This window comes from Haliotis asinina, chromosome 1 (genome assembly GCF_037392515.1).
Source record: "Haliotis asinina isolate JCU_RB_2024 chromosome 1, JCU_Hal_asi_v2, whole genome shotgun sequence".
Classification (NCBI taxonomy): Eukaryota; Metazoa; Mollusca; class Gastropoda; order Lepetellida; family Haliotidae; genus Haliotis; species Haliotis asinina.
The window spans coordinates 2,405,383-2,432,096 of record NC_090280.1 but is presented as its reverse complement, the minus strand read 5'-3'; the positions used below and the strand labels follow the sequence as shown (position 1 = coordinate 2,432,096).

General features: G+C 41.0%; 1 protein-coding gene across 1 annotated transcript; it reads left to right on the top strand.

Annotated features, from left to right (window-relative positions):
• The first annotated feature begins 24,671 nt into the window (after positions 1-24,671).
• LOC137284047 (piggyBac transposable element-derived protein 3-like) lies at positions 24,672-26,483 on the top strand. Its single transcript, XM_067816102.1, has one exon. It carries the CDS (start codon positions 24,672-24,674, stop codon positions 26,481-26,483), a length of 1,812 nt encoding a protein of 603 aa, XP_067672203.1.
• The last annotated feature ends 231 nt before the right edge of the window (positions 26,484-26,714 follow it).

The window sequence follows — 26,714 nt, the reverse complement described above, 5'->3', positions numbered from 1 at the left end:
GACTTTGTCTTGGCTCCTTTTGAACTTCACCTGTTGACAGCCTGTACGTTGAGGCCGATGAGCCATCTCTTGAGCAGCGACGTATCAAATTAGCTTTACAGTATGGAACAAAATTATATTCCAGTGAGTCAAACCCTGCATATAACTGTGTTTTCAGTCCTCCGTGTGAGGATTTATACAATATGAAATCGCTTGTACCGCCTCTTGGTTTAAGAATTAAATCATTCCTTGCTGCTGCGGGCATTGAGCTGGAAAATATAGCTCCTTCCTGTCTTATTTCTTCTCCTCCTTGGCAGTTGGTTAGGCCCCAAGTGGACCTAACATTGACCACATTTAAAAAATCAGAAACTAATGAATTACAGTATAAACAAGAATATAATGAATTGAAACATAAATATAGCAGTTATAAATCCTTATTTACAGATGGGTCCAAGGACGGTGGCGCAGTAGCTTGTGCCACTGTCATTGGATCCAGAACAATATCTTCTAGATTACCAGATAACAGTTCTAGTTTTACAGCAGAAGCTAACGCCATATTAACAGCTCTTAAATATATTCAAAGACGCCATAAACATAAACAATGTATTATCTATTCCGACTCTCTTTCTTGCCTTCAGGCGATTAAAAATCTCTCTTGTAAACATCCACTTTTAACTGAAATTATTGAATTATATAATGATCTTGCTACTGGCCAGTACGACATCGTCTTCTGTTGGTTACCCAGCCACGTTGGCATTTCCGGTAACGCAATGGCCGATCTTGCTGCTAAGGCTGCACACAACAAATCTGTGACACCACTTCTTATTCCTTATTCTGACTACAAAGCTAGCATTAGAGCTTACACTCCTGATCTGATGCAGAAGAAGTGGGACACCCAAGTAGGTATAAATAAACTACATGAAGTAAAACCCTACATTGGTTATACATACTTGGGTTGTCAGTCCAGATTTGTAGAAGTCATTTTGCGACGATGTCGTATTGGCCATACACGATACACTCATGCATATCTTTTAAAAGGTGAGGATCCTCCATTTTGTATCCCTTGTGATGAGAGAGTCACGGTCAAACATATTCTGCTTGACTGTGTTGAATTCTCCATCACAAGGGATAAATATTTCAATGTGAAAACTGTCAAGGATCTTTTTACAAACATTAATTCTCATTTAATTATAGGTTTTTTAAAAGAACTTGATTTTTTGGTTGAATTTTGAATACCATGTTCTGTAAATAGATGTATTTTAACTATTGGTTGTTTAGATTTGTAGCTAGAATTGTTAGTGGCTGTACCCTCAAAGGGGGTTGAAGTATTGTAAAATTATTGTCCTCCTGAGAGGAGACGATAGTCCACAAACAGTGAAAGTAAATTGTAAATTTCCAGGTTTTTAATCGTAGAATAAATGTCTTTTTATTGTATGGCTAGATTTCACAAATTGCTGATGGCTGAGGGAATGATGTAAATCCAGCTAGGGTCCATGCAGGTAGCAAAGGTACTGTAAGTCCCCATGGTCACTAGTATGGTGATCTACCTTCAGTTGTTAGCAATATATAGCCCATTTTTACATTGTATTGTCCTGTATAGATAAATTGTTTTAGGTATAGTTACTAGTTTTATGTTCTAATCTGTGATATCCTAGTTGTTTTACTGTCCTTCGCTGACAGAGTTTATAATAGATATATATTTCATTTTAGTATTAAATGTTCTCGTCACGATATGGCTGAGATATTGCCGATGTGACGTTAAATATTAACTCACTCACTCAGAAAAAGAGATATTTTGGGTAAATTTTAGTCTGTTTATCTCCATTTGCTCTTTCCAAATTGGACACTGTTTAGAAAATGAGGAATGGTCGCCTTAGCAATTGGGACATGTTCACTGTCACAATCTTCTGTTGTGTGTGCCTTCTCACCACAGTGAGCACTTACAACAGACAATGTGCAAGTACTTACACCGTGTCCATATTTCTCGCATTTAAAACACCTGAGCGGGTTGGGGATTTAGGTATCAATTTGAATGTTGCAGTAGCCCGCCTTTACTGATTTGGGTGCGGAAAAAGAGAGAGGAAAATGTAAACAGATACGTATTGGTTTTGATGGTTTCATTGTTTTTCCGAGTTGAAAAGTGCTTGACGTAGAGTACACCTTGGTGCGTCATTTCAGATACTAAACTAGTGTTTAAAAAAGTCCCTCCTAAAAATATTACATGAAAATTCAAAAAAGGAAAAATTAAGTGATAAAACCATATTGACCCATCCCACACATGGATAAGCGAATACTTTTCTTAAACAAAATGTGAAATAAGGGAACGAACCGCACAAACGCCGCGAGAAAGGAAAAAAACACAAGTTCTGATGTGGCACGAAATGCGCGTACATGATGACGGCATAAAACAGTGTGCGGGACACTTTAGCAACGCAGTCAACAGAAAAACAGGAGAACTATGCCACGTTTGAGCCAGATAGAAAGAGAGAGAGTTGTGGGAATGGCGCAACAGGGAGCCAACAACGCCGTCATTGCAAGAACCTTTGGCTGTTCCCGAAAGGCACCCGTGGCGAGCCACCTCCTCGTGGTGGGTGCTGGGTAATGCTAAGAGCTCGCCGACACCCCCGTAGTGGACCCGGGGGGGATATTTGGTCCACCAACCCGTTTGCCGTGGGTTGCGTCCCTGTGTCGGCGGAGGAGGGGATCCTGGTGGTTGAGGGCAATAGGGACCTGTAACCGTGTTCCTGTTGCTCAATACACCACTTTGGCCCTGACTTCGCCTAGACGGGTGGTCGAATGGGCCCGGTTCGACCAATCGGCTGGTCATGCCAAGCCCTGTGCATGAAGTACTTTTTATATTTATCAATGCACACATGTCATTTGGAATTGTTGTAACTTTGGACTTGGTTTTTTTATCTAGAACATTTTTGATTTTGAAATATGTTGTTCTGTAATTTGCCTAGAGTCCTATGCCAGAAGGCGGTGGCTCATGGGCCAATCTGGTGGAATTATTGATCTTTTAATTCTTCTGCTGGAGTATATCATCCGGGTATCCTTGGTGCTGCAAGCTGGAGGCCCGCTTGTTTTTAGCATTGTCCTTGTGATACTCCGTGGTGGGTGGGGAGCTCGGATGATGAACCAAAATAAACTAACCATGGCTTATGAAAATCCAACAAAAAAACCAAAACGTCCACTTGATATTGACCCTGTTGATAGTGACCATAGACCGTCTGCATCGATTGAGTATTGGCCGCGTTTCATCGTGATTGAGACTCCAGACAAGACACCGTTGAAGTTGAACCCCTTTGCTGTATCCAAGGGTATTCAGGGTATTGCAGGGGACGTGAAGAACATAAGACGCTTACGTTCAGGTGGCCTACTAGTAGAGTGCGGGAAAAAGCAACAAGCAACTAATTTGCTTAACATCAAATCATTCGTGGGCATTCCGGTCACGGTCTCTGCACACAAAACCTTGAACTCCAGCAAAGGTATCGTTAGAGATCGCGACCGATTGTTTGATGATATGTCGGAACTTGATATAGGATCGGAAATGAAGGATCAAGGTGTACTCTACGTCAAGCGCTTTTCAACTCGCAGAAACAACGAAACCATCAAAACGAACACCTATCTGTTTACCTTTTCATGTCCTAATGCTCCCAAATCAGTGAAGGCAGGCTACTGTAATATTCCAGTTGATACCTACATCCCCAACCCGTTAAGATGTTTTAAATGTCAGAAATATGGACACGGTGTGAATACTTGCACATTGTCTGTTGTGTGTGCTCACTGTGGTGAGAAGACACACACAACAGAAGATTGTGACAGTGATTATAAAAAATGCACCAATTGCTCAGGCGACCATTCTTCATTTTCTAAACAGTGTCCAATTTGGAAAGAACAAATGGAGATCAATAAAATAACATTCACACACAATATCTCTTTTTCTGAGGCCAAAAAACTGGTAAAGACATCTGATCTTCCAGAAAGTTATGCTACAATAGCAAAAACATCATCGGGTTCTAGCTCTAAAACAACATCAACCACAGGCTGCCAAACTACCTTGACTTGGGTAAACTGTGATTCTCCACAGCCTTTGTACCCTGCTATATCATCACAGACTGAGGAATCACTTCCTAGTACCTCAACGTCGTCTTCTGATCACAAATCATCATCATCTCAGTCACATTCAAAGTCTCAATCAACAGCTGATACTCAACAAACGGTGAAAAGTAAACCGAAGCCAAAGCCTGATGCTTCAAAACAACAAAGTGGCAGACCTCCTAAAGGGTCACAAAATAAAGTTCAATTGTTTAATAAGTATGGGTCTCTTGAAGACATGGACGTTTCTGAAAACGTCCATTCTAGGGCACATAGCTTGTCGCCCTCCAAAAGAGTGCGGGGTAGATCCCCAATAAATCCCCCCAAAAGATAGTTTATTCCAATAATATTGTACAGTGGAACTGCAGAGGATTAAGGACTAATGTACATGAATTACAGCTATTAGTCCAAGATTTCACACCTTCAGCGATATGTCTCCAAGAGACATATTTAAAACAAACAGATATTTTTGACCTTCGTCATTTTAATGCATATCATTCTTTTTCACCTCCAGGTGATAGGGCCACTGGCGGATCATCCATTCTAGTCAGACAAAACGTTATTCAAAGCCCTGTTCCACTTAATACTAATATGCAGGCTGTTGCTGTGAGAATTACTTTACATGTAGCGTTTACACTATGCTCTCTCTATATTTCACCGTCTTCGGTGTTTACCAAAACTGATCTTCAAGCTCTATATGACCAACTCCCGAAGCCTTGTATTATAATGGGAGATTTAAATGGACACAACCCACTTTGGGGTAGTGTAACTACAAACACTAAAGGTAAATTGTTGGAGGACTTTTGTACTGACAATGATTTATGTATTTATAATGATGGTTCCAACACATATTTACACCCTGGGACAGGGACCTATTCTGCTCTTGACTTGTCATTGACAAATTCAGAACTACTAAATGAATTTGAATGGTCAGTCCACGATGACCTCTGTGGAAGTGACCATTTTCCTACTCTATTAAAAACCGTAGCTCCATCCGATGTTCCTCCATCATCACGACGAAATTTTAAAAAGGCTAACTGGGCTTTGTATGAAACACTGTGTGCTGAAAAACTTAAACCTGAACGTTTTATTGACGTTCCTGATGCTATTAAATGCTTTTCTGATGAACTGAATTCCATAGCTGATGAGTGTATACCAAACTCCTCTGTAGTTCCACACATAAGAAAACCATGGTTCAACGTTGACTGCAAACAAGCTAGGAAGGCAAGGAAAAAAGCAGAACATTATTTCCGTCGCCATCCTATGGTGCATAATTTAAATATATTTAAGATTTTAAATGCTAAAGCGCGGCGTACTTTTAAACAGAACAAACGCCAATCTTGGCAACATTATGTATCCAAAATAAATTCTCGGACACCCATGTCCAAGGTGTGGAACATGGTCCAGAAAATTAAAGGTAAAGGTACTAAATCTACTGTCCATCATCTTAAACATGGAGATCAATTACTTACTGATAAATCAGATATTGCGAATAAACTGGGCGAAACTCTTGCTAAACATTCTTCCTCTTCTAATTATATACCTAAATTTCAGCAATATCAAAAACAACAAGAAAAGAAAACTATTAATTTCAATTCTGATAATGGGGAAGATTATAATGAAACATTTTCTATTCATGAACTCCATACTGCTCTTGATCAAGCTCATGATACTGCTACTGGAGCTGATAACATACATTATCAACTCCTGAAGCACTTACCAGAATCCTGTTTAGAGACGCTCTTATCAATATTTGATGATATTTGGACATCCGGGAAATTTCCTTCTTCATGGCGTGATGCCATAGTAGTACCAATACCTAAACCTGGACGTGATCATACTGATCCATCCAATTATCGTCCGATTTCATTAACTAGCTGTGTTTGCAAGACCATGGAACGCATGATAAATAATCGACTTGTTTGGTACTTGGAAACTAATAATCTTATCACAGATATACAATGTGGTTTCCGGAAAAACAGAAGTACTGTCGATCACTTAGTGCGTTTAGAATCATTTGTGAAAATCCCACTGATTAATAAACAACATGCTGTGTCTATCTTTTTTGATCTTGAGAAGGCATATGACACAACCTGGAAATATGGCATACTGAGAGATTTACATGATTTCGGTTTGCGAGGTCGTTTGCCTGAATTCATTGCTAAATTTTTAAATAACAGGCAATTTCAAGTCCGTGTGGGTTCTACCCTGTCTGATCATTATAATCAGGATCAGGGTGTTCCACAAGGCAGTATTTTGTCTGTCACTCTTTTTAGCGTCAAGATCAACAGTTTATCTAAAGTTTTAAGCGATTTAATAGATGGATATTTATTTGTGGATGATTTTAATATTTCTTGCCGCGGTAAGAACATGTATACTATTGAACGGCAACTGCAGCTGTGTTTAAACAAAATTGATAAATGGTGTCTTGAAAACGGCTTTAAATTTTCTAAATCAAAAACTAATTGTATACACTTCTGTCGTAAGTACAAACCCCATAAAGAACCAGAACTATTTCTCAGTGGTACCCCAATCAAAGTCGTCAAGGAGGCCAAGTTCTTGGGACTTATTTTCGACTCACATTTGACCTTTTTGCCGCATATTAAATCCCTTAAAGCCAAATGCCTGAAGGCACTCGATTTATTAAAGGTAGTTTCAAATTCAAAATGGGGAGGGGATCAATCTACCCTTCTCCACTTATATAGATCACTGATCCGATCTAAACTTGATTACGGCTCCATCGTCTATGGTGGCGCTTGTCAAAGCAACCTAAAACTACTTGATCCTGTGCACCACCAAGGCCTAAGACTTTGTCTTGGTTCTTTTACAACCTCTCCTATCGACAGTATATATGTCGAAGCTGATGAGCCTTCTCTCAACTTACGTCGTATCAAACTATCTTTACAATACATTACAAAATTAGCTTCTAATGAGTCTAACCCCGCATTTAATTGTGTTTTTAATCCTCCCTATGAAGATTTGTATAACAAAAAGTCTTCCCTTCTTCCGCCTCTTGGGGTCAGAATTAAGCCATTTCTTGCTGCTTCTAGCATTGAGCTGGACCATATAGCTCCTTCACGTCTTCTTTCTTCTCCTCCTTGGCAGTTGGTTAGGCCACAAGTTGACCTAACATTAACATCACTTAAAAAATCAGAAACGAATGAATTACAGTATAAACAAGAATATAATCAACTGAAACATAAATATAGCAATTATAAATCCTTATTTACAGATGGGTCCAAGGACGGTGGCGCTGTGGCTTGTGCCACTGTCATTGGATCCAGAACAATATCTTCTCGATTACCAGATAACAGTTCTATTTTTACAGCAGAGGCTAACGCCATATTAACAGCTCTTAAATATATTCAAAGACACCCTAAACGTAAACAATATATAATCTATTCAGACTCTCTTTCTTGCCTTCAGGCTATTAAAAATATATCTTGTAAACATCCACTTTTAATTGAAATTATTGAATTGTATAATACTCTTGCCACTGGCCAATACGACATCGTCTTTTGTTGGTTACCCAGCCACGTAGGTATTTCCGGTAACGCAATGGCCGATCTTGCTGCCAAGGCAGCACTCAACAAATCTGTGACACCACTTCTAATTCCATACTCTGATTATAAAGCTAGCATTAGAACTTACATCCGTGATCTGATGCAGAAGAAGTGGGACACCCAAGTAGGTATCAATAAATTACATGAAATAAAACCGTATATTGGTTACACTTACTTGGGTTGTCAGTCCAGATTTGAAGAAGTTATTTTAAGACGATGTCGTATTGGCCATACTAGATATACTCATGTGCACCTTTTAAAAGGTGAGGATCCTCCGTTTTGTATCCCTTGTGATGAGAGAACCACGGTGAAGCATATCCTGCTTGACTGTGTTGAATTCTCCATCACAAGGGATAAGTATTTTACAGTTAAAACAATGAAGGATCTTTTTACTAGCGTTAATTCATATTTAATTATTGGTTTTTTAAAAGAGATTGATTTTTTGGTGGAATTTTGAATGTTATGTTGTGTAAATAGATGTATTTTAATTATTGGAAGTTTGGATTAGTAACTTGAATTGTTGGTGGCTGTACCCTCGAAGGGGGTTGAAGTATTGTAAAATTATTGTCCTCCTGAGAGGGTACGTAAGTCCAAAAGCATTTACAGTAAATTTAAACTTTCCACTGTTCTTAATCGTAGTATATGTGTATTTTTAATTTTTGGCTAGATGTGACTAAATTGCTGACAGCTGAAGGGATGTTGTAAATCCAACTAGGGTCCATGCAGGCAGCAAAGGTACCGTAAGTCCCCATGGCCCCTAGTATGGTGATCTACCTTCAGTTGTTGGCAATCTGTAGCCTGATTTTATGTTGTATTGTCCGAATAGTGATATTAGTTTTAACATTCCACACTAGTTTTAATCCCAGTTGTGATATTCTAGTTGTTTTACTGTCCGTCGTTGACAGGTTTTTATAGTATCCATATATTTCATTTCAGTATTTAACGTTCTCGTCACGATATGGCTGAGATATTGCCGATGTGACGTTAAATATTAACTCACTCACTCACTCACTGTTCCCGAAAAACTGTGACGAGACTTATGCAGCGTTTGCGACACACAGGCAGTACATCAAACAGGCCTATGAGTGGTCGACCACGTGTCACAACGCCAGCTGAGAACCGCCACATCAGGACAATTCAACTGAGGAATCGTTTTGTGACGGCGACGTCAACGGCAACGACGGCACTAGGACACCGCATCAGTCGACACACAGTGTACCGACGACTAAGGGAACATGGTATTCGAGCACGTCGCCCCTACCGTGGTGTGCATCCCATTTTTCACCACCGACGTCGTCGACTGAGATGGGCTAGCGAGTTTTACGATGGAAGATGCGTGATTGGCAGCGCGTGATGTTCGCGGACGAGAGTAGGTTTTCTCTGTATACAAATGACGGCCGCGTTCGTGTTTGCAGACGTGTCGGTGAACGTTTAGCACCAAACTGTGTTCAGGAAGCCAGACCGTTTAGAGCCGGTAGTGTGATGGTGTGGGGAGGGATCTGCGGTGATCTCAAAACGCCACTTGTGACGATTCATGGCAACCTGAATGCACAAAAATACAGAGACGAGGTTTTGCGGCCAGTTGTGATTCCATTTATCCGGCAACAGTCACGTGGTATTGTCTTCCAGCACGACAACGCAAGACCCCATACAGCAAGACTCACAAACGACTTCCTTCAGAACGCCAACGTCGTTGTGTTGCCATGGCCAGCGATGTCCCCGGACATGAATCGACCACCTATGGGACTACCTGGATCGGCATGTCAGAAAACGCCCAGGGCGACCTACCACCGTTCAAGAACTGGAACAATGTCTTGGCGGGGAATGGCAACGTATCACGCCTAACGTCATTCGACGTCTTACGTCATCAATGCGTCGACGTGTGGTGGCCTGCATTGATGCCAATGGTGGTCACACTCGACATTGATTTCCTTTATTTGATGACTTTTTGCAAGAAATCTTGCCTAGTGAATATGTGCAAAAGTTCAGATTATGACCTCTCTAGGTCAATTTAGTGGTACCTGCGATTTTCGATGGCATGCAATTGTGGACATTTGCAGTAGAATTGAATATTCTATTGAAATTGAATAGATGTTCATTTATCTTTGCTTTTGTTTTTTTTTCCCATTTCGTCAAACCAAGTGGGACGTTTCTTTTGAACACTAGTTTATATCAAGGTGCGACATATCATCAAACAATCGATCTCGATCTCCAACGATACCTTTGGTTGAGTTCAAGGTTTTGTGAGCAGTGACCGTGACCGGAATGCCAACGAAAGATTTCATGTTCATCAGATTTGTTGCTTCCTGCTTTTTTCCGCACTCTACTAGCAGGCCACCCGAACGTAAACGTCTTATGTTCTTCACATCTCCAGCAATACCTGGAATACCCTTGGATACAGCAAAGGGGTTCAACTTCAACGGTGTCTTGTAAGGAGTCTCAATCACAATGAAACGCGGCCAATACTCAATCGATGCAGACGGTCTATGGTCAGTATCAACAGGGTCAATATCAAGTGGACGTTTTGGGGTTTTTTTGTTGGGTTTTCATAAGCCGTGGTTAGTGTAAATGGTTCATCATCCGAGCTCCCCACCCACCACGGAGTATCACAAGGACAATGCTAAAGCAAGCGAGCATCAAGCTTACAGCACCAAGGATACTCGGATGATATACTCCAGCAGAAAATTTAAGACATTAATAATTCCACCAGATTCGCCCATGAGCCACCGCCTTCTGGGCATACGACTCTAGGCAAAAACATGAATTAGTAAAAGATCCAAAAATCGGCCAAGACCTAATAATGTACATATTACAATCTTCAAAATGTTGTGCAACATTACATACAGTAATGCTAAGGGCTTGGCGTGACCAACCGATTGGTTGAACCGGGCCCATTAAACCACCAGTCTAAGTGAAGTCAGGGCAGAAGTAGTATGTTGAGCAATAGGAACACTGGTCCTGCTCCCATCCCCTCAACCACCAGGATCCCTTCCTCCGCCGACACAGGGCCGCAACCAACGGCAAACGGTTTAGTGGACCAATATCCCCCAGGGTCTGCGTTAGCTTCTGCTGTAAAAATATAACTATTATCTGGTAATCTGGAAGATATTGCTCTGGATCCAATGACAGTAGCGCAAGCAACTGCACCACCGTCCTTGGATCCATCTGTAAATAAGGATTTGTAATTGTTATATGTATGTTTCAATTGATTATATTCTTGTTTATACTGTAATTCATTAGTTTCTGATTTTTAAAGGTAGTTAATGTTAGGTCAACCTGTGGTCTAACCAACTGCCAAGGAGGAAAGAAAAGAAGACGGAAAGGAGCTATATTGTCCAGCTCAATACCAGCAGCAGCAATAAACGGCTTTATTCTGAGCCCAAGAGGTGGGGAAAGAGAAGACGTTTTGCTGTACAAATCCTCATAAAGAGGATTGAAGACACAGCTATATGCAGAGTTAGATTCGTTAGAGTATAGTTTTGTGATATATTGTAAAGATAATTTAATACGGCGTTGTGCAAGAGATGGTTCATCAGCCTCAACGTAATGACTGTCGATAGGTGAAGTTCTGAAGGACCCAAGACAAAGTCTTAAACCTTGGTGATGGACAGGATCAAGAAGTTTAAGATTGCTTTTGCAGGCTCCACCATAGACGATGGAGCCACAATCAAGTTTAGAACGAACGAGTGATCGATTTAGATGGAGAAGGGTAGCTTGATCCCCTCCCCATTTTGAATTTGAAACCACTTTCAACAAGTCAAGAGCTTTCAGGCATTTAGTTTTAAGTGATTTAATATGTGATAAAAACGTTAAATGTGAATCAAAGATTAGACCCAAGAAGTTGCTTCCTTCACAACTTTAATGGGCGTCCCATCTAGAGGCAGATGAGGGTCTCTTTATATGGTTTGTATTTTCGACAAAAAAGTATGCAGTTAGTTTTCGCTTTAGAAAATTTAAAGCCGTTTTCAAGACACCATTTATTAATCTTGTTTAAACACAACTGCATTTGCCGTTCAATGGTATGCATATTTTCCCCTCGACAAGAAATATTAAAATCATCCACAAATAACGATCCATCAAGTGAATCGTTTAAAACTTTAGATAAACCCTTTTATAATGATTTCTTTTTCCGAATACGTAAAAATGAAAATAGAAATGAGAACGGGAAGGAGATGTCTAACGACCGCATTTACATTTGCAAACACATATTTAAGATGCATATAAAGAATATTCTGAAAGGTAATTTTCTCTTGCCTCATGTTTGTGTAATTTATTAAAATAACCCAGTAATTAATTTCTACCTGCTATTTTCAGGGTCTTGCTTAGCACCTAAAAAGTATTGTATCTGTCGATTGGCCAAACAGGCGAAAAACACTGGCGATACCACTCACCGTAGACATGACATCACCAGTGAGTGAGTGACGAAGAAGACGTCATTTTATTGCATTCTGTCTACTTTGATTGTGAATCCAGAAAGCCTAGGCTTACAAGGCGACACTGAATTGAAATGTACATTGCCACTGCCCTGGGTACATAGGATTGCATACTGTCCGTGAGCCAGTAGCAGTCTTTGATAACATCCACTGTGAGCCCTTGAAGAATTTGCCTGATTCTGTCTGGAAATAACCTACATACGTGTAGTTGCGTTATAGTGGCTATGATTATATAGATCCCTGGTCTACCCAACACTTGATTACTACTCCACTGTATTTGGAAGAGCTTGCAAATGCAGTCCTGTTGCCGCTGATGAATCGACTCTTGGGGAACACCGTCTAAAATTGCCATTGCAGTATACAATATTCTAATCAGTCCCGGCTTCCCCAAGTACATTCCTCACTTTTTGCAGACTTCCGTATCAGGTTTAACTAAACACACACCTATTCCTGCACAAGTGCAAAACAGTTACCTTGTTTTGTCATGTTGAGTAATCGAGTACCTCCCCCTGACTGCAGAGGCATTTCACAAATTGGTTGTCGTTGTTGTAGATCTAAAAATAAAACAATATCTCTAAGGGGCAAGGGAGTATGTTTGAACAAGAATAATTATTTGTTTGGATGTTGAAAAATCTACGAGTACGTTGCGACGCTCGAGCTTATTTAGTACTAGAAATACATACCCATCACTCTCTGAAAGTTACGTTGTGATAAGAGGTAAGAATCCAACAACCAAAATACGTTCCTGCATGGCAACAGCTAATTCCTGGAAGCTCATCAAATGTCATCGTAGTATTTCTCAATGGAAAACACATGAAAAGCAGGAACCTTTCATTAAACATCGCATTCACAAGTTCTTCCATACTGGGACAAGGACAATCATTTGCTGTGAGGAAAACGGAGTCAGAGCTAATATAATGGAAGGTTACCAGTTAAATATCGGAACATTTGTGTCCCCACACGGGGCCTGGTCTACATTAAACATAGAGTGGTTACGAAATGAGCAGATGCATAATCCTCGAATATTTATGTATTGTAGATATGTTCTTTAAAACGCGTATATCAAATTTTCTGTACCAAGCATCACATGTTTTCCATTCAGAAGCAACATGGTCCCTAGTCTCTACCAATATAGATATCTGACCTCTGACGCCTTCATACTTTGCACTCACCGTACTGGACACATTTGGCTTCACCACTTCGAGACATTATACATCTAACTTCTGATCCCTTCATACTGTACACTCACCGTACGGGACACATTTTGTTTCACCACTTCGAGAATGTATACATCTGCCTTCTGGCTGCCGCTGGGTAGAATGATCCTGTAAAATGAAGTAATACGTTTGACTTAACATCCATCTGCAACAACGTGGTGTTTATCCACCGCCGAGAGTTTAGCGAGAGGCAGAGTATAGTATTAGGCTCAGTCGGTCCGTCAGTACGAATGTACGAATCAGAATATCTTGATTCTATTCTATTTATATATTGCACCTAGGTTTACCACAGTCTAAGATTTGGTTTGGTGACCTTGACCTTCATTTTAAGGTCACATGCGGACTTCAACGTTTTACCCTTGTCGGTGAGGACAACACTAGGCCGTTCACGTTCTTCATTTTCAACACCAAGCTTTGTCTAGGGAAGGCGTAGTCGGTTCACTTAATGTTCAAGGCATTGTGACTCTTTGAAGATTTCAGCATTTTAAGCTGCATTTTAAGCTGCATTTTAAGCTTGTCAGCGTGGACTCTCACTTTCATCAGTTTTGATGTTTATTTGATTATTTGCGGGGCGAGATTATGTCACATTAGTAGCAATGTTTGTTACGTCTACTGTGCATGGGACGGAGGGGGAGGGAGGGGGAGGGAGGGAGGGGGAGGTGATAACTCAACGGGTTTACACGCAAACATAGAAAATCAACAACTCATCCAGTCCCAACTGCCCGGTCAAACTACGTGAGTGAGTGAGTTTAGTTGTACACTGCAGTCAGCATTATTCCACCTGTATGGCGGTGGACTGTAAATACTCGCGTCTGAACCAGATGATCCAGTGCTCAACAGCATGAACATCAATCTACACAAATGGGATGACGTGGCAACTCAGTCAGCAAACCTGACCACCCGATTCCTTGCAAACAAAGACGGCAGTGGTAGTTATGTGACTGGATATTTAGAATCAGTGATGACAGCATATACGGGTAAACATGTTCTCACTCGCGTATCTATCACGCTGATATGACAGCATGTACGGGTAAACATGTTCTCACTCGCGTATCTATCACGCTGATATGACAGCATGTACGGGTAAACATGTTCTCACTCGCGTATCTATCACGCTGATATGACAGCATGTACGGGTAAACATGTTCTCACTCGCGTATCTATCACGCTGATATGACAGCATGTACGGGTAAACATGTTCTCACCCGCGTATCTATCACGCTGATATGACAGCATGTACGGGTAAACATGTTCTCACTCGCGTATCTATCACGCTGATATGACAGCATGTACGGGTAAACATGTTCTCACTCGCGTATCTATCACGCTGATATGACAGCATGTACGGGTAAACATGTTCTCACTCGCGTATCTATCACGCTGATATGACAGCATGTACGGGTAAACATGTTCTCACCCGCGTATCTATCACGCTGATATGACAGCATGTACGGGTAAACATGTTCTCACTCGCGTATCTATCACGCTGATATGACAGCATGTACGGGTAAACATGTTCTCACTCGCGTATCTATCACGCTGATATGACAGCGTGTACGGGTAAACATGTTCTCACTCGCGTATCTATCACGCTGATATGACAGCGTGTACGGGTAAACATGTTCTCACTCGCGTATCTATCACGCTGATATGACAGCATGTACGGGTAAACATGTTCTCACTCGCGTATCTATCACGCTGATATGACAGCATGTACGGGTAAACATGTTCTCACTCGCGTATCTATCACGCTGATATGACAGCATGTACGGGTAAACATGTTCTCACTCGCGTATCTATCACGCTGATATGACAGCATGTACGGGTAAACATGTTCTCACTCGCGTATCTATCACGCTGATATGACAGCATGTACGGGTAAACATGTTCTCACTCGCGTATCTATCACGCTGATATGACAGCATGTACGGGTAAACATGTTCTCACTCGCGTATCTATCACGCTGATATGACAGCATGTACGGGTAAACATGTTCTCACTCGCGTATCTATCACGCTGATATGACAGCATGTACGGGTAAACATGTTCTCACTCGCGTATCTATCACGCTGATATGACAGCGTGTACGGGTAAACATGTTCTCACTCGCGTATCTATCACGCTGATATGACAGCGTGTACGGGTAAACATGTTCTCACTCGCGTATCTATCACGCTGATATGACAGCGTGTACGGGTAAACATGTTCTCACTCGCGTATCTATCACGCTGATATGACAGCGTGTACGGGTAAACATGTTCTCACTCGCGTATCTATCACGCTGATATGACAGCATGTACGGGTAAACATGTTCTCACTCGCGTATCTATCACGCTGATATGACAGCATGTACGGGTAAACATGTTCTCACTCGCGTATCTATCACGCTGATATGACAGCATGTACGGGTAAACATGTTCTCACTCGCGTATCTATCACGCTGATATGACAGCATGTACGGGTAAACATGTTCTCACTCGCGTATCTATCACGCTGATATGACAGCGTGTACGGGTAAACATGTTCTCACTCGCGTATCTATCACGCTGATATGACAGCGTGTACGGGTAAACATGTTCTCACTCGCGTATCTATCACGCTGATATGACAGCGTGTACGGGTAAACATGTTCTCACTCGCGTATCTATCACGCTGATATGACAGCGTGTACGGGTAAACATGTTCTCACTCGCGTATCTATCACGCTGATATGACAGCGTGTACGGGTAAACATGTTCTCACTCGCGTATCTATCACGCTGATATGACAGCATGTACGGGTAAACATGTTCTCACTCGCGTATCTATCACGCTGATATGACAGCATGTACGGGTAAACATGTTCTCACTCGCGTATCTATCACGCTGATATGACAGCATGTACGGGTAAACATGTTCTCACTCGCGTATCTATCACGCTGATATGACAGCATGTACGGGTAAACATGTTCTCACTCGCGTATCTATCACGCTGATATGACAGCATGTACGGGTAAACATGTTCTCACTCGCGTATCTATCACGCTGATATGACAGCATGTACGGGTAAACATGTTCTCACTCGCGTATCTATCACGCTGATATGACAGCATGTACGGGTAAACATGTTCTCACTCGCGTATCTATCACGCTGATATGACAGCATGTACGGGTAAACATGTTCTCACTCGCGTATCTATCACGCTGATATGACAGCATGTACGGGTAAACATGTTCTCACCCGCGTATCTATCACGCTGATATGACAGCATGTACGGGTAAACATGTTCTCACCCGCGTATCTATCACGCTGATATGACAGCATGTACGGGTAAACATGTTCTCACTCGCGTATCTATCACGCTGATATGACAGCATGTACGGGTAAACATGTTCTCACTCGCGTATCTATCACGCTGATATGACAGCATGTACGGGTAAACATGTTCTCACTCGCGTATCTATCACGCTGATATGACAGCATGTACGGGTAAACATGTTCTCACTCGCGTATCTATCACGCTGATATGACAGCATGTACGGGTAAACATGTTCTCACCCGCGTATCTATCACGCTGATATGACAGCATGTACGGGTAAACATGTTCTCACTCGCGTATCTATCACGCTGATATGACAGCATGTACGGGTAAACATGTTCTCACCCGCGTATCTATCACGCTGATATGACAGCATGTACGGGTAAACATGTTCTCACTCGCGTATCTATCACGCTGATATGACAGCGTGTACGGGTAAACATGTTCTCACTCGCGTATCTATCACGCTGATATGACAGCGTGTACGGGTAAACATGTTCTCACTCGCGTATCTATCACGCTGATATGACAGCGTGTACGGGTAAACATGTTCTCACTCGCGTATCTATCACGCTGATATGACAGCATGTACGGGTAAACATGTTCTCACTCGCGTATCTATCACGCTGATATGACAGCATGTACGGGTAAACATGTTCTCACTCGCGTATCTATCACGCTGATATGACAGCGTGTACGGGTAAACATGTTCTCACTCGCGTATCTATCACGCTGATATGACAGCGTGTACGGGTAAACATGTTCTCACTCGCGTATCTATCACGCTGATATGACAGCGTGTACGGGTAAACATGTTCTCACTCGCGTATCTATCACGCTGATATGACAGCGTGTACGGGTAAACATGTTCTCCCTCGCGTATCTATCACGCTGATATGACAGCGTGTACGGGTAAACATGTTCTCACTCGCGTATCTATCACGCTGATATGACAGCGTGTACGGGTAAACATGTTCTCACTCGCGTATCTATCACGCTGATATGACAGCATGTACGGGTAAACATGTTCTCACTCGCGTATCTATCACGCTGATATGACAGCATGTACGGGTAAACATGTTCTCACTCGCGTATCTATCACGCTGATATGACAGCATGTACGGGTAAACATGTTCTCACTCGCGTATCTATCACGCTGATATGACAGCATGTACGGGTAAACATGTTCTCACTCGCGTATCTATCACGCTGATATGACAGCATGTACGGGTAAACATGTTCTCACTCGCGTATCTATCACGCTGATATGACAGCATGTACGGGTAAACATGTTCTCACTCGCGTATCTATCACGCTGATATGACAGCATGTACGGGTAAACATGTTCTCACCCGCGTATCTATCACGCTGATATGACAGCATGTACGGGTAAACATGTTCTCACCCGCGTATCTATCACGCTGATATGACAGCATGTACGGGTAAACATGTTCTCACTCGCGTATCTATCACGCTGATATGACAGCATGTACGGGTAAACATGTTCTCACTCGCGTATCTATCACGCTGATATGACAGCATGTACGGGTAAACATGTTCTCACTCGCGTATCTATCACGCTGATATGACAGCATGTACGGGTAAACATGTTCTCACTCGCGTATCTATCACGCTGATATGACAGCATGTACGGGTAAACATGTTCTCACTCGCGTATCTATCACGCTGATATGACAGCATGTACGGGTAAACATGTTCTCACTCGCGTATCTATCACGCTGATATGACAGCATGTACGGGTAAACATGTTCTCACCCGCGTATCTATCACGCTGATATGACAGCATGTACGGGTAAACATGTTCTCACTCGCGTATCTATCACGCTGATATGACAGCATGTACGGGTAAACATGTTCTCACCCGCGTATCTATCACGCTGATATGACAGCATGTACGGGTAAACATGTTCTCACTCGCGTATCTATCACGCTGATATGACAGCATGTACGGGTAAACATGTTCTCACTCGCGTATCTATCACGCTGATATGACAGCATGTACGGGTAAACATGTTCTCACTCGCGTATCTATCACGCTGATATGACAGCATGTACGGGTAAACATGTTCTCACCCGCGTATCTATCACGCTGATATGACAGCATGTACGGGTAAACATGTTCTCACTCGCGTATCTATCACGCTGATATGACAGCATGTACGGGTAAACATGTTCTCACTCGCGTATCTATCACGCTGATATGACAGCATGTACGGGTAAACATGTTCTCACTCGCGTATCTATCACGCTGATATGACAGCATGTACGGGTAAACATGTTCTCACCCGCGTATCTATCACGCTGATATGACAGCATGTACGGGTAAACATGTTCTCACTCGCGTATCTATCACGCTGACATGACAGCATGTACGGGTAAACATGTTCTCACCCGCGTATCTATCACGCTGATATGACAGCATGTACGGGTAAACATGTTCTCACTCGCGTATCTATCACGCTGATATGACAGCATGTACGGGTAAACATGTTCTCACTCGCGTATCTATCACGCTGATATGACAGCATGTACGGGTAAACATGTTCTCACTCGCGTATCTATCACGCTGATATGACAGCGTGTACGGGTAAACATGTTCTCACTCGCGTATCTATCACGCTGATATGACAGCATGTACGGGTAAACATGTTCTCACTCGCGTATCTATCACGCTGATATGACAGCATGTACGGGTAAACATGTTCTCACTCGCGTATCTATCACGCTGATATGACAGCATGTACGGGTAAACATGTTCTCACTCGCGTATCTATCACGCTGATATGACAGCATGTACGGGTAAACATGTTCTCACTCGCGTATCTATCACGCTGATATGACAGCATGTACGGGTAAACATGTTCTCACTCGCGTATCTATCACGCTGATATGACAGCATGTACGGGTAAACATGTTCTCACTCGCGTATCTATCACGCTGATATGACAGCGTGTTCCAAGAAACAAACGTGGATCAAACAGTTCATGCTTCATTGGTTTGACACACATCAGGAGGCAGCGTATATGTTGTCCCTATTTTGAGACTAAAATTTAAGTGATATTAGTCCCTGAAAATAAAATAAGCGCATAATAAAAGAAACCACAAGAAAAGAGCATCCAAAAGGCAGCACTTCACTATAAAACCAATATCTACAGGAGATATATCCTATGTTTGAGAAGTTCATCCCCAAACCAGAGAAAGGTCGACGCAGATGGAAGTCGTATCATATAAAGGATATCTATCATATAAAGGATATCTATCATATAAAGGATATCTATCATATAAAGGATATCTATCATATAAAGGATATCTCACCCCTGTTGTGGAGTAAGAAAATTTAACAAAGACAATCTGGCAAGTCGACATGGTTGGAAACTGGTTACCAGCGCCCTTGTTACTTAACAATTAACAGTAATCTAGTTCCAATGCAGCGGTTAAATATAGGATATAATCTATGATCTCACAACTCCTGGTAGTATAAGCAGTGAGATTCTCATCAGCGGTGATAGGTAGAAGGCATTCATTGCACTGAAGAAAGTAACATGTCACTGAAGTAAAAACCTTTGAGCATAGGTCAGGGTTTGGATATCTAAGAAAAGTTCGCTTGTATGGACTAAAATTGTCACAAACCATATGTCCCTACAGAACTTACTTTACGTCGACAAACCCAGTCTTCCTCAGTGTCTGAATTCCATGATTTAACAGATGACCCATTGTTTGATGTCACGCACAGCCTGCCGGTAAGCGCCCTGGGATTGAATCTTACGTAGCTACAACTAGAAAGCTGCAGACACATGGTGAAGCTATGTAAACGCCCGCATGGCGCACATTCAGCCAGTTGTGTGTCACATGTTTCTTCTTGGGTACATTTTATGAATAGAGTCATGGAGCCGATTTCATCAATCCTGTCCGTTGTGACCAGTAACAAAGTAGCGCCAAGGCAATAAACTTGAAGTATCATTCTTATCAAACAAACACTTTTACTAGCAGAACCCATAATGTTGCTCAAGCTTAAGAATACAAATCTGTCGACTGAATTTCCTGACTGTTGTCGCATTACAGAAGTCTGATGATAATTTGACCTCACGTTTTTTTTCTTCAGTCCATTCCTGAAGAGAAACAGACTACTCCATGTAACAGTACGCTCACCTTCGGCTTATCAATCAGCAGTCAACATATTTCTCATCATGAAAAATGTAAATGGAACAAGGCAGTTAGTTTAAGACTTGAATAAAGCGTTTTTAATTGATATATTTTAAAGCTATCTACATGCAATAAAAAGGTCATCGTGAGTGTTATGAGTGAAATTTCATTTTCTATCTCAGCACTGAAAAGTATAGTGGAACATTTAATTGACGATATCAATAGCACATCTGAATAATGATCTTCAGACAAATAGCTTTGGTGAATTATAAAAGCCGCCCTTTCCATGTAAAAATCTCATTATTGTTGAAAAACAATAACTTGGAATACATGCGTGGTGTCATTCAACTTCTAATCAAAATTAGGATGTATGAACCATAAAGAAAGAATCTTCAGTTTAAAGATTCTCATACACGGAAGTAAACAAATAATTAACACTTGAAACCTCCTACGACATAGCAGAAGCAGAATAATCATAATATATTGCATTTTTCCATTATCATGGCTATAATGTCTTTATATTGTTCCAAGAAATGCCCATTGTCCAAGTGTCAGTTTAGCTTCATCCACGTGAGAAGACGAGGTAGAATGTTTCTCATCGCCTGGGCAAACTGTCTTCCGTGGGTTTCAACGCTGCATCGACACATGGAGTGAGTAAGTGACTGTCCGTGTTCAAGAGGCACGTTTGCATTGACCATTGATCATCCAGATGAGTGGGAGTATGGAATTGGCTCTATCAGTAATTCTCTTTATTCAATACAATGGTGTGGGCCGACGCGGCTATGTACAACGTGGTCCACACCTTATACAGAAATGTAAGCAATTTCAGCAAGGCTATGTGACACTACAAACGATTTTTCTGAATATTTATACACTTGTATCCAGGCATGAAATATACAACATGCCATGGTCAATAATCCCTAATTTTACAATACATAGTAAATGTACAAACGTTTTAAGCCTACTGTGCCACATGGTCCAGACATTATTCCAGAACTTATGCAAATACAAAAAGGCGCCTGTTCTTGCATCAATACTTGCATGATTTAATTGATCCGAAAACAGAAAGACGGAATGGACCGTATGCTTGCTGCGAGTGGTGGATGTCCTCAACCACGAAGTTACCATATCATGCAAGAGACCCGTCCAAGCCATCAAAATGAAATCCATCAAATCATCTGTGGCGGCACGACGCGATAAAACAGACGAGAAAACGGACCGGACTGTGTTAAGGGTTAGGTACTTGTACCATCCGGGTGAATACGAGGGAGACAGCAGAAAACGCGCCACCGATCCAATGTGGTCCATTAAAACGTACAACGTCGACCTGGTCGACATCAAAGAGTTTTGGAATCTCTTGGACCGTGTCAGTTAAACACGGGCTATAGAACGCTAACAACTGAAGGTAGATCACAAGGTTAGTGACCATGAGGACTTACAGTGCTTCCTGCTTGGACCCTAGCTGGATTTACACCATCCCCAGCTGTTGGCGGTTGTATGCACGTTTAACCATAAATTAAAATGACAATAATACTACAGCTAAAAAGTGGAGGATTGCATTTGACATCGAATGTTTTGCGACTTACGTACCCTCTCAGGAGGACAATAATGTTGCGGTGCTTCAACCTCCCTTAAGGATACCGCCACTAACAATCGGAAGTATTGATTTAAACTTCCAATCAGAAAATATTTATCTATTTACAAATCAGTCAAACAAATCGAATTCTTTTAAAAATGCAAAAAATATATAAATAAATAAGAGCGTATATTATGAAAAAGATCTTTCGTTGTTCGTGATTTAAAATAAACTCATAGGCAAAAGAAACCATACCAATACAAATTTGTGTCTGGGAAAATATAACAAGAAGAAATGTCAAAAGTTATGTAAGTCAGTGTTCAGCCAATTATTTGTCAATGGATATTCATAAAAATTACAGCATTGGGGGCTGATATCAGAAATGTACAGACGTTTAACTGAAGAAGATGTAATTTGCAAATTTGCAGTTTGTTAAGCGACTTATTGGAGCTTGTTGAAATGATCAGATCAGATCAGATCAGAGGAGTCATTGTCCGACGGGTATGCATTCATGAATGCTTGAACACGACGTCTATCAGAGTTAATCAATCGCGGAATATCGTTGCTTCCAATAGTCAGCCACTCCACTATCAATTTATTTGCCAAATCTTGGCGATATGCAGGTGGTGGGTCACGTGAACGAATTTGTCTGTCTAGGTGATCCCACAAGTGTTCAATCGGCGAGAGGTCTGGGGATCGAACTGGCCATGGCAGAACATTCCCATTATAATGCTGGAGACAGTCATATACAACCCTGGCAGTATGGGGCCTGGCGTTATCTTGCTGAAACATTGCTGTACGAAAGGCAGCACAACAGGACGCAAAACGTGAACAACGTAACGTCTCGTTTATCTCTGGATACAATTTCTTTTATTAAGAGCATGTTTAATAAACAGCGCAATGTTTATAAGTAGATTCTTATCTTTACATGTTAACAATTATAATATTTGCCTACGGTAGATGGACAATTTAGTTCTGTTAAATATTTGCTTCTTAAATTAGAGTGAGTGAGTGAGTTAATATTTAACGTCACATCGGCAATATCCCAGCCATATCGTGACGAGAACATTTAATACTGAAATGAAATATATGTATAGTAAAAACCTGTCAACGACGGACAGTAAAACAACTAGAATATCACAAATGGAAAGTTAAAACTTATATCACTATTCGGACAATACAATATAAAATCAGGCTACAGTTTGCCAACAAACTGAAGGTAGATCACCATACTAGGGACCATGGGGACTTACAGTGCCTTTGTCTACCTGCACGGACCCTAGTTGGATTTACATCGTCCCCTCAGCTGTTAGCAATTTAGACACATCTACCCACAAATTAAAAATACGCATATGCTACGACTAAAGACAGTGGAAAGTCGAAATTTACTGTAATGTTTATGGACTTATGTACCCTCTCAGGAGGACAATAATTTTACGGTACTTTAACCCTCTTCGAGGATACAGCCACTAACAAGCAGGTACGAAATTAAACTTCCAATAATTAAAAAAAATACATCTATCTACAGAACACATCATTCAAAACTCAGCAAAATAATCAATTTCTTTTTAAAAAAAACAGTAATTAAATGAGAACTGACGTTTGTAAAAAGATCCTTAACCCTCTAGTGCCCACCGTATCATATATGATACAATTTACTCCCTGGCATCTAGTGTGCCCTATGAGGTAACAAGAGTTATCTCCCTTGAAGGACCTTGGTCCAGCCAATTTTGCAAGTCATTCAGTAGTTTCGTACAAAAATTAACTCTGCATGCTTAGTGCAGAAAGGTCATCAAATATGGCAGCTTCCATGGAAGACAGATGTCTGTGTGCACTGAGCCGTTGATTTGATCGTATTCACTGATACAGGTGAGTTAAAGTGCTAATTGTTATTGTTTCAGTTTGCTGAAATGCTACAGCATTAATATATCATATCATATAAACATAAATCATACCATTTGATTCATAAATTGCACGAATATTTATGTGTATCATATATGATACATCGGGAAAGACGTGAATGTCAAAGGGAGATCACTCTGAACACCTTTTGGGATACATTGTAAATATCTTTCTTTTATGCTTTAAAATACCATATTTATTTTTGATTAATGAAATTCAAAACATAAAGAATTCTTTTTGCCTAGGATAACTTGATAAAAAATGTAAATCAGCTTAAATATGTTTATATTATATATAATGTGAGTTTGTTCCAAATCTTAATAAAAGATGATTGTATTATCATTTCAAAATGATGAAATGAACAATAAATAACATGATGATTTTTTAAAATATTTATTTCTAAATGTTATTTTCAGGATGAATTCTCGGCCTAAAAGGACAATGTCATTGAGAAATGCCATTAGTACCATAACTGCTGATGACAGTGACATAGAGGACTTTTGTGAAAGTTCAGGAGACGAATATCTCCCTGAGAGAAATTGCGAATCCGATCAGTCATTTTCTTCGGACAGTGACGATGTCCCGTTAGCTGAAGTTATAAAGCAAGTCAATGACGATGAAGATGACATGCCTCTCTCAATGCTTCAAGATGAAATACCTCTTGCAAAGCTGCGAAGATTATCCAATGTGGATATTACAGAAGACAAAGACCTGCAGGCTGTTTTGTCCACTTTACCAACTGGTAATCAGAATTGGGAAAAACAACCGTTTCAACCTGCTGAGTCACAGTTTACAGGTATAACTGAAGAACCTCCTGCTGATGGAACAATTGGATCTCCGTATACCTACTTCAGACGCATGGTTACAGAGGAAATGTTGAGTATAATAGAAAATCAAACAAATGTATACTCAATGCAGAAAGACGGAGTGGAAGTAAACACAACGAGAAAAGAAATAGAAATATTCATTGGTATTTACTTACGAATGGGATTAGTAAAGATGCCACGTGTGAGATCTTACTGGGAATCTGCAACTCGTTTTGGCCCCATAGCCGATCACATGTCACGAAACAGGTTTGAAAAACTGGCACTTTATCTCCATTTCAAAGACAACTTGACAACTACAAATGAAGAAAAGGCTGACAAATTGTGGAAACTTCGTCCATGGCTGGATAGTTTGCGCTCCAGATTTCTCACAATTCCTGCTGAGGAACATCAGTCAGTAGATGAAATAATGGTATCCTTCAAAGGGAAGTCTACTCTAAAACAGTACATGAGAGGAAAGCCAAATCCATGGGGGTTTAAGATATGGGGAAGAGCCGGATCGTCAGGTATTCTGTACGATTTTGATGTGTACCAAGGAAAGAAACAAAACAAACCCGAAAAAACAATTGGAGTTGCAGGTGATGTCGTGTTGCAACTAACTGAAACACTGGCCCCAGGCAACAACTATAAAGTATTTGCCGACAACTTCTTCACATCTATTGCCCTTGTGAAGGCACTCAACGAGCGTTCAATTCAATTTGCTGGAACTGTAAGGTCCAATAGACTTAAAGGGTGTCATTTCAAAACCGAAAAAGAACTGAAGAGAGAAGGCCGTGGAGCGTCCGACTTCTTGGTTGACACAGAGAGCAACACAATTGCCGTCAGATGGTTTGACAACAAAAGTGTGGATATGCTATCTTCTTTTGTTGGCGTTGAGCCGAAAGGCGAAGTAAGAAGATGGGATAAAGGCACAAAGTCTTACATCATGATTGAACGCCCAGCCATAATAGAAACATACAATGCCTTTATGGGTGGTGTTGACCTACTTGACTCACTTACATCACTCTACAAGCAGAAAATGAAGTCACGCCGCTGGTACATGTACATTTTTTGGCATTCTGTCATGATCACCGCAGTGAACAGTTGGCTTTGGTACAAACGCCATTGTTGTCTCCTCAAACAGAAGCCAATGCAACTGAGGGTCTTCATAAGCGAAGTGGCAAGTTGTCTCATTGAGTACAGAGCCAGAGTTGGACGACCTTCACTTTCTCCTCCGATCCTTCCAAGATCTCCCCCTGCGCCTCGAAGTAGGCCAGTTGTCGATCAAGTCAGGTTGGATAGGACGAACCATTTTCCTATCTGGGATTCAAGCAGACAAAGATGCAAGTACAGCAACTGCAACAGGTTGTCCTTCATCAAATGCATGAAGTGTCAGCAACACTTCTGTCTGAATAAGGACAGAAACTGCTTCCTTGATTCACACCTATGAAGTAGATCAACATGTGATGCCGGTTATTCCGTCCAGATTGTTCTGATTTCAAACAGTTTTATTTGCAATTGAATTTTTGGAATTTGTTGTGTTTACATTTCGTTAATAAAATGGTTAAATAACAGATATGATGTTAGTTTTGATTATCATATGAAATTGTATCATATATGATACACATGACTTTATTCCCGATGTATCATATGTGATACATTTTGTAATTCTCTGAGTTTT

Coding starts and splice junctions, on each gene's coding strand:
- LOC137284047 (XM_067816102.1), top strand. CDS start 24,672: ATGTCATTGAGAAATGCCATTAGTACCATAACTGCTGATGACAGTGAC.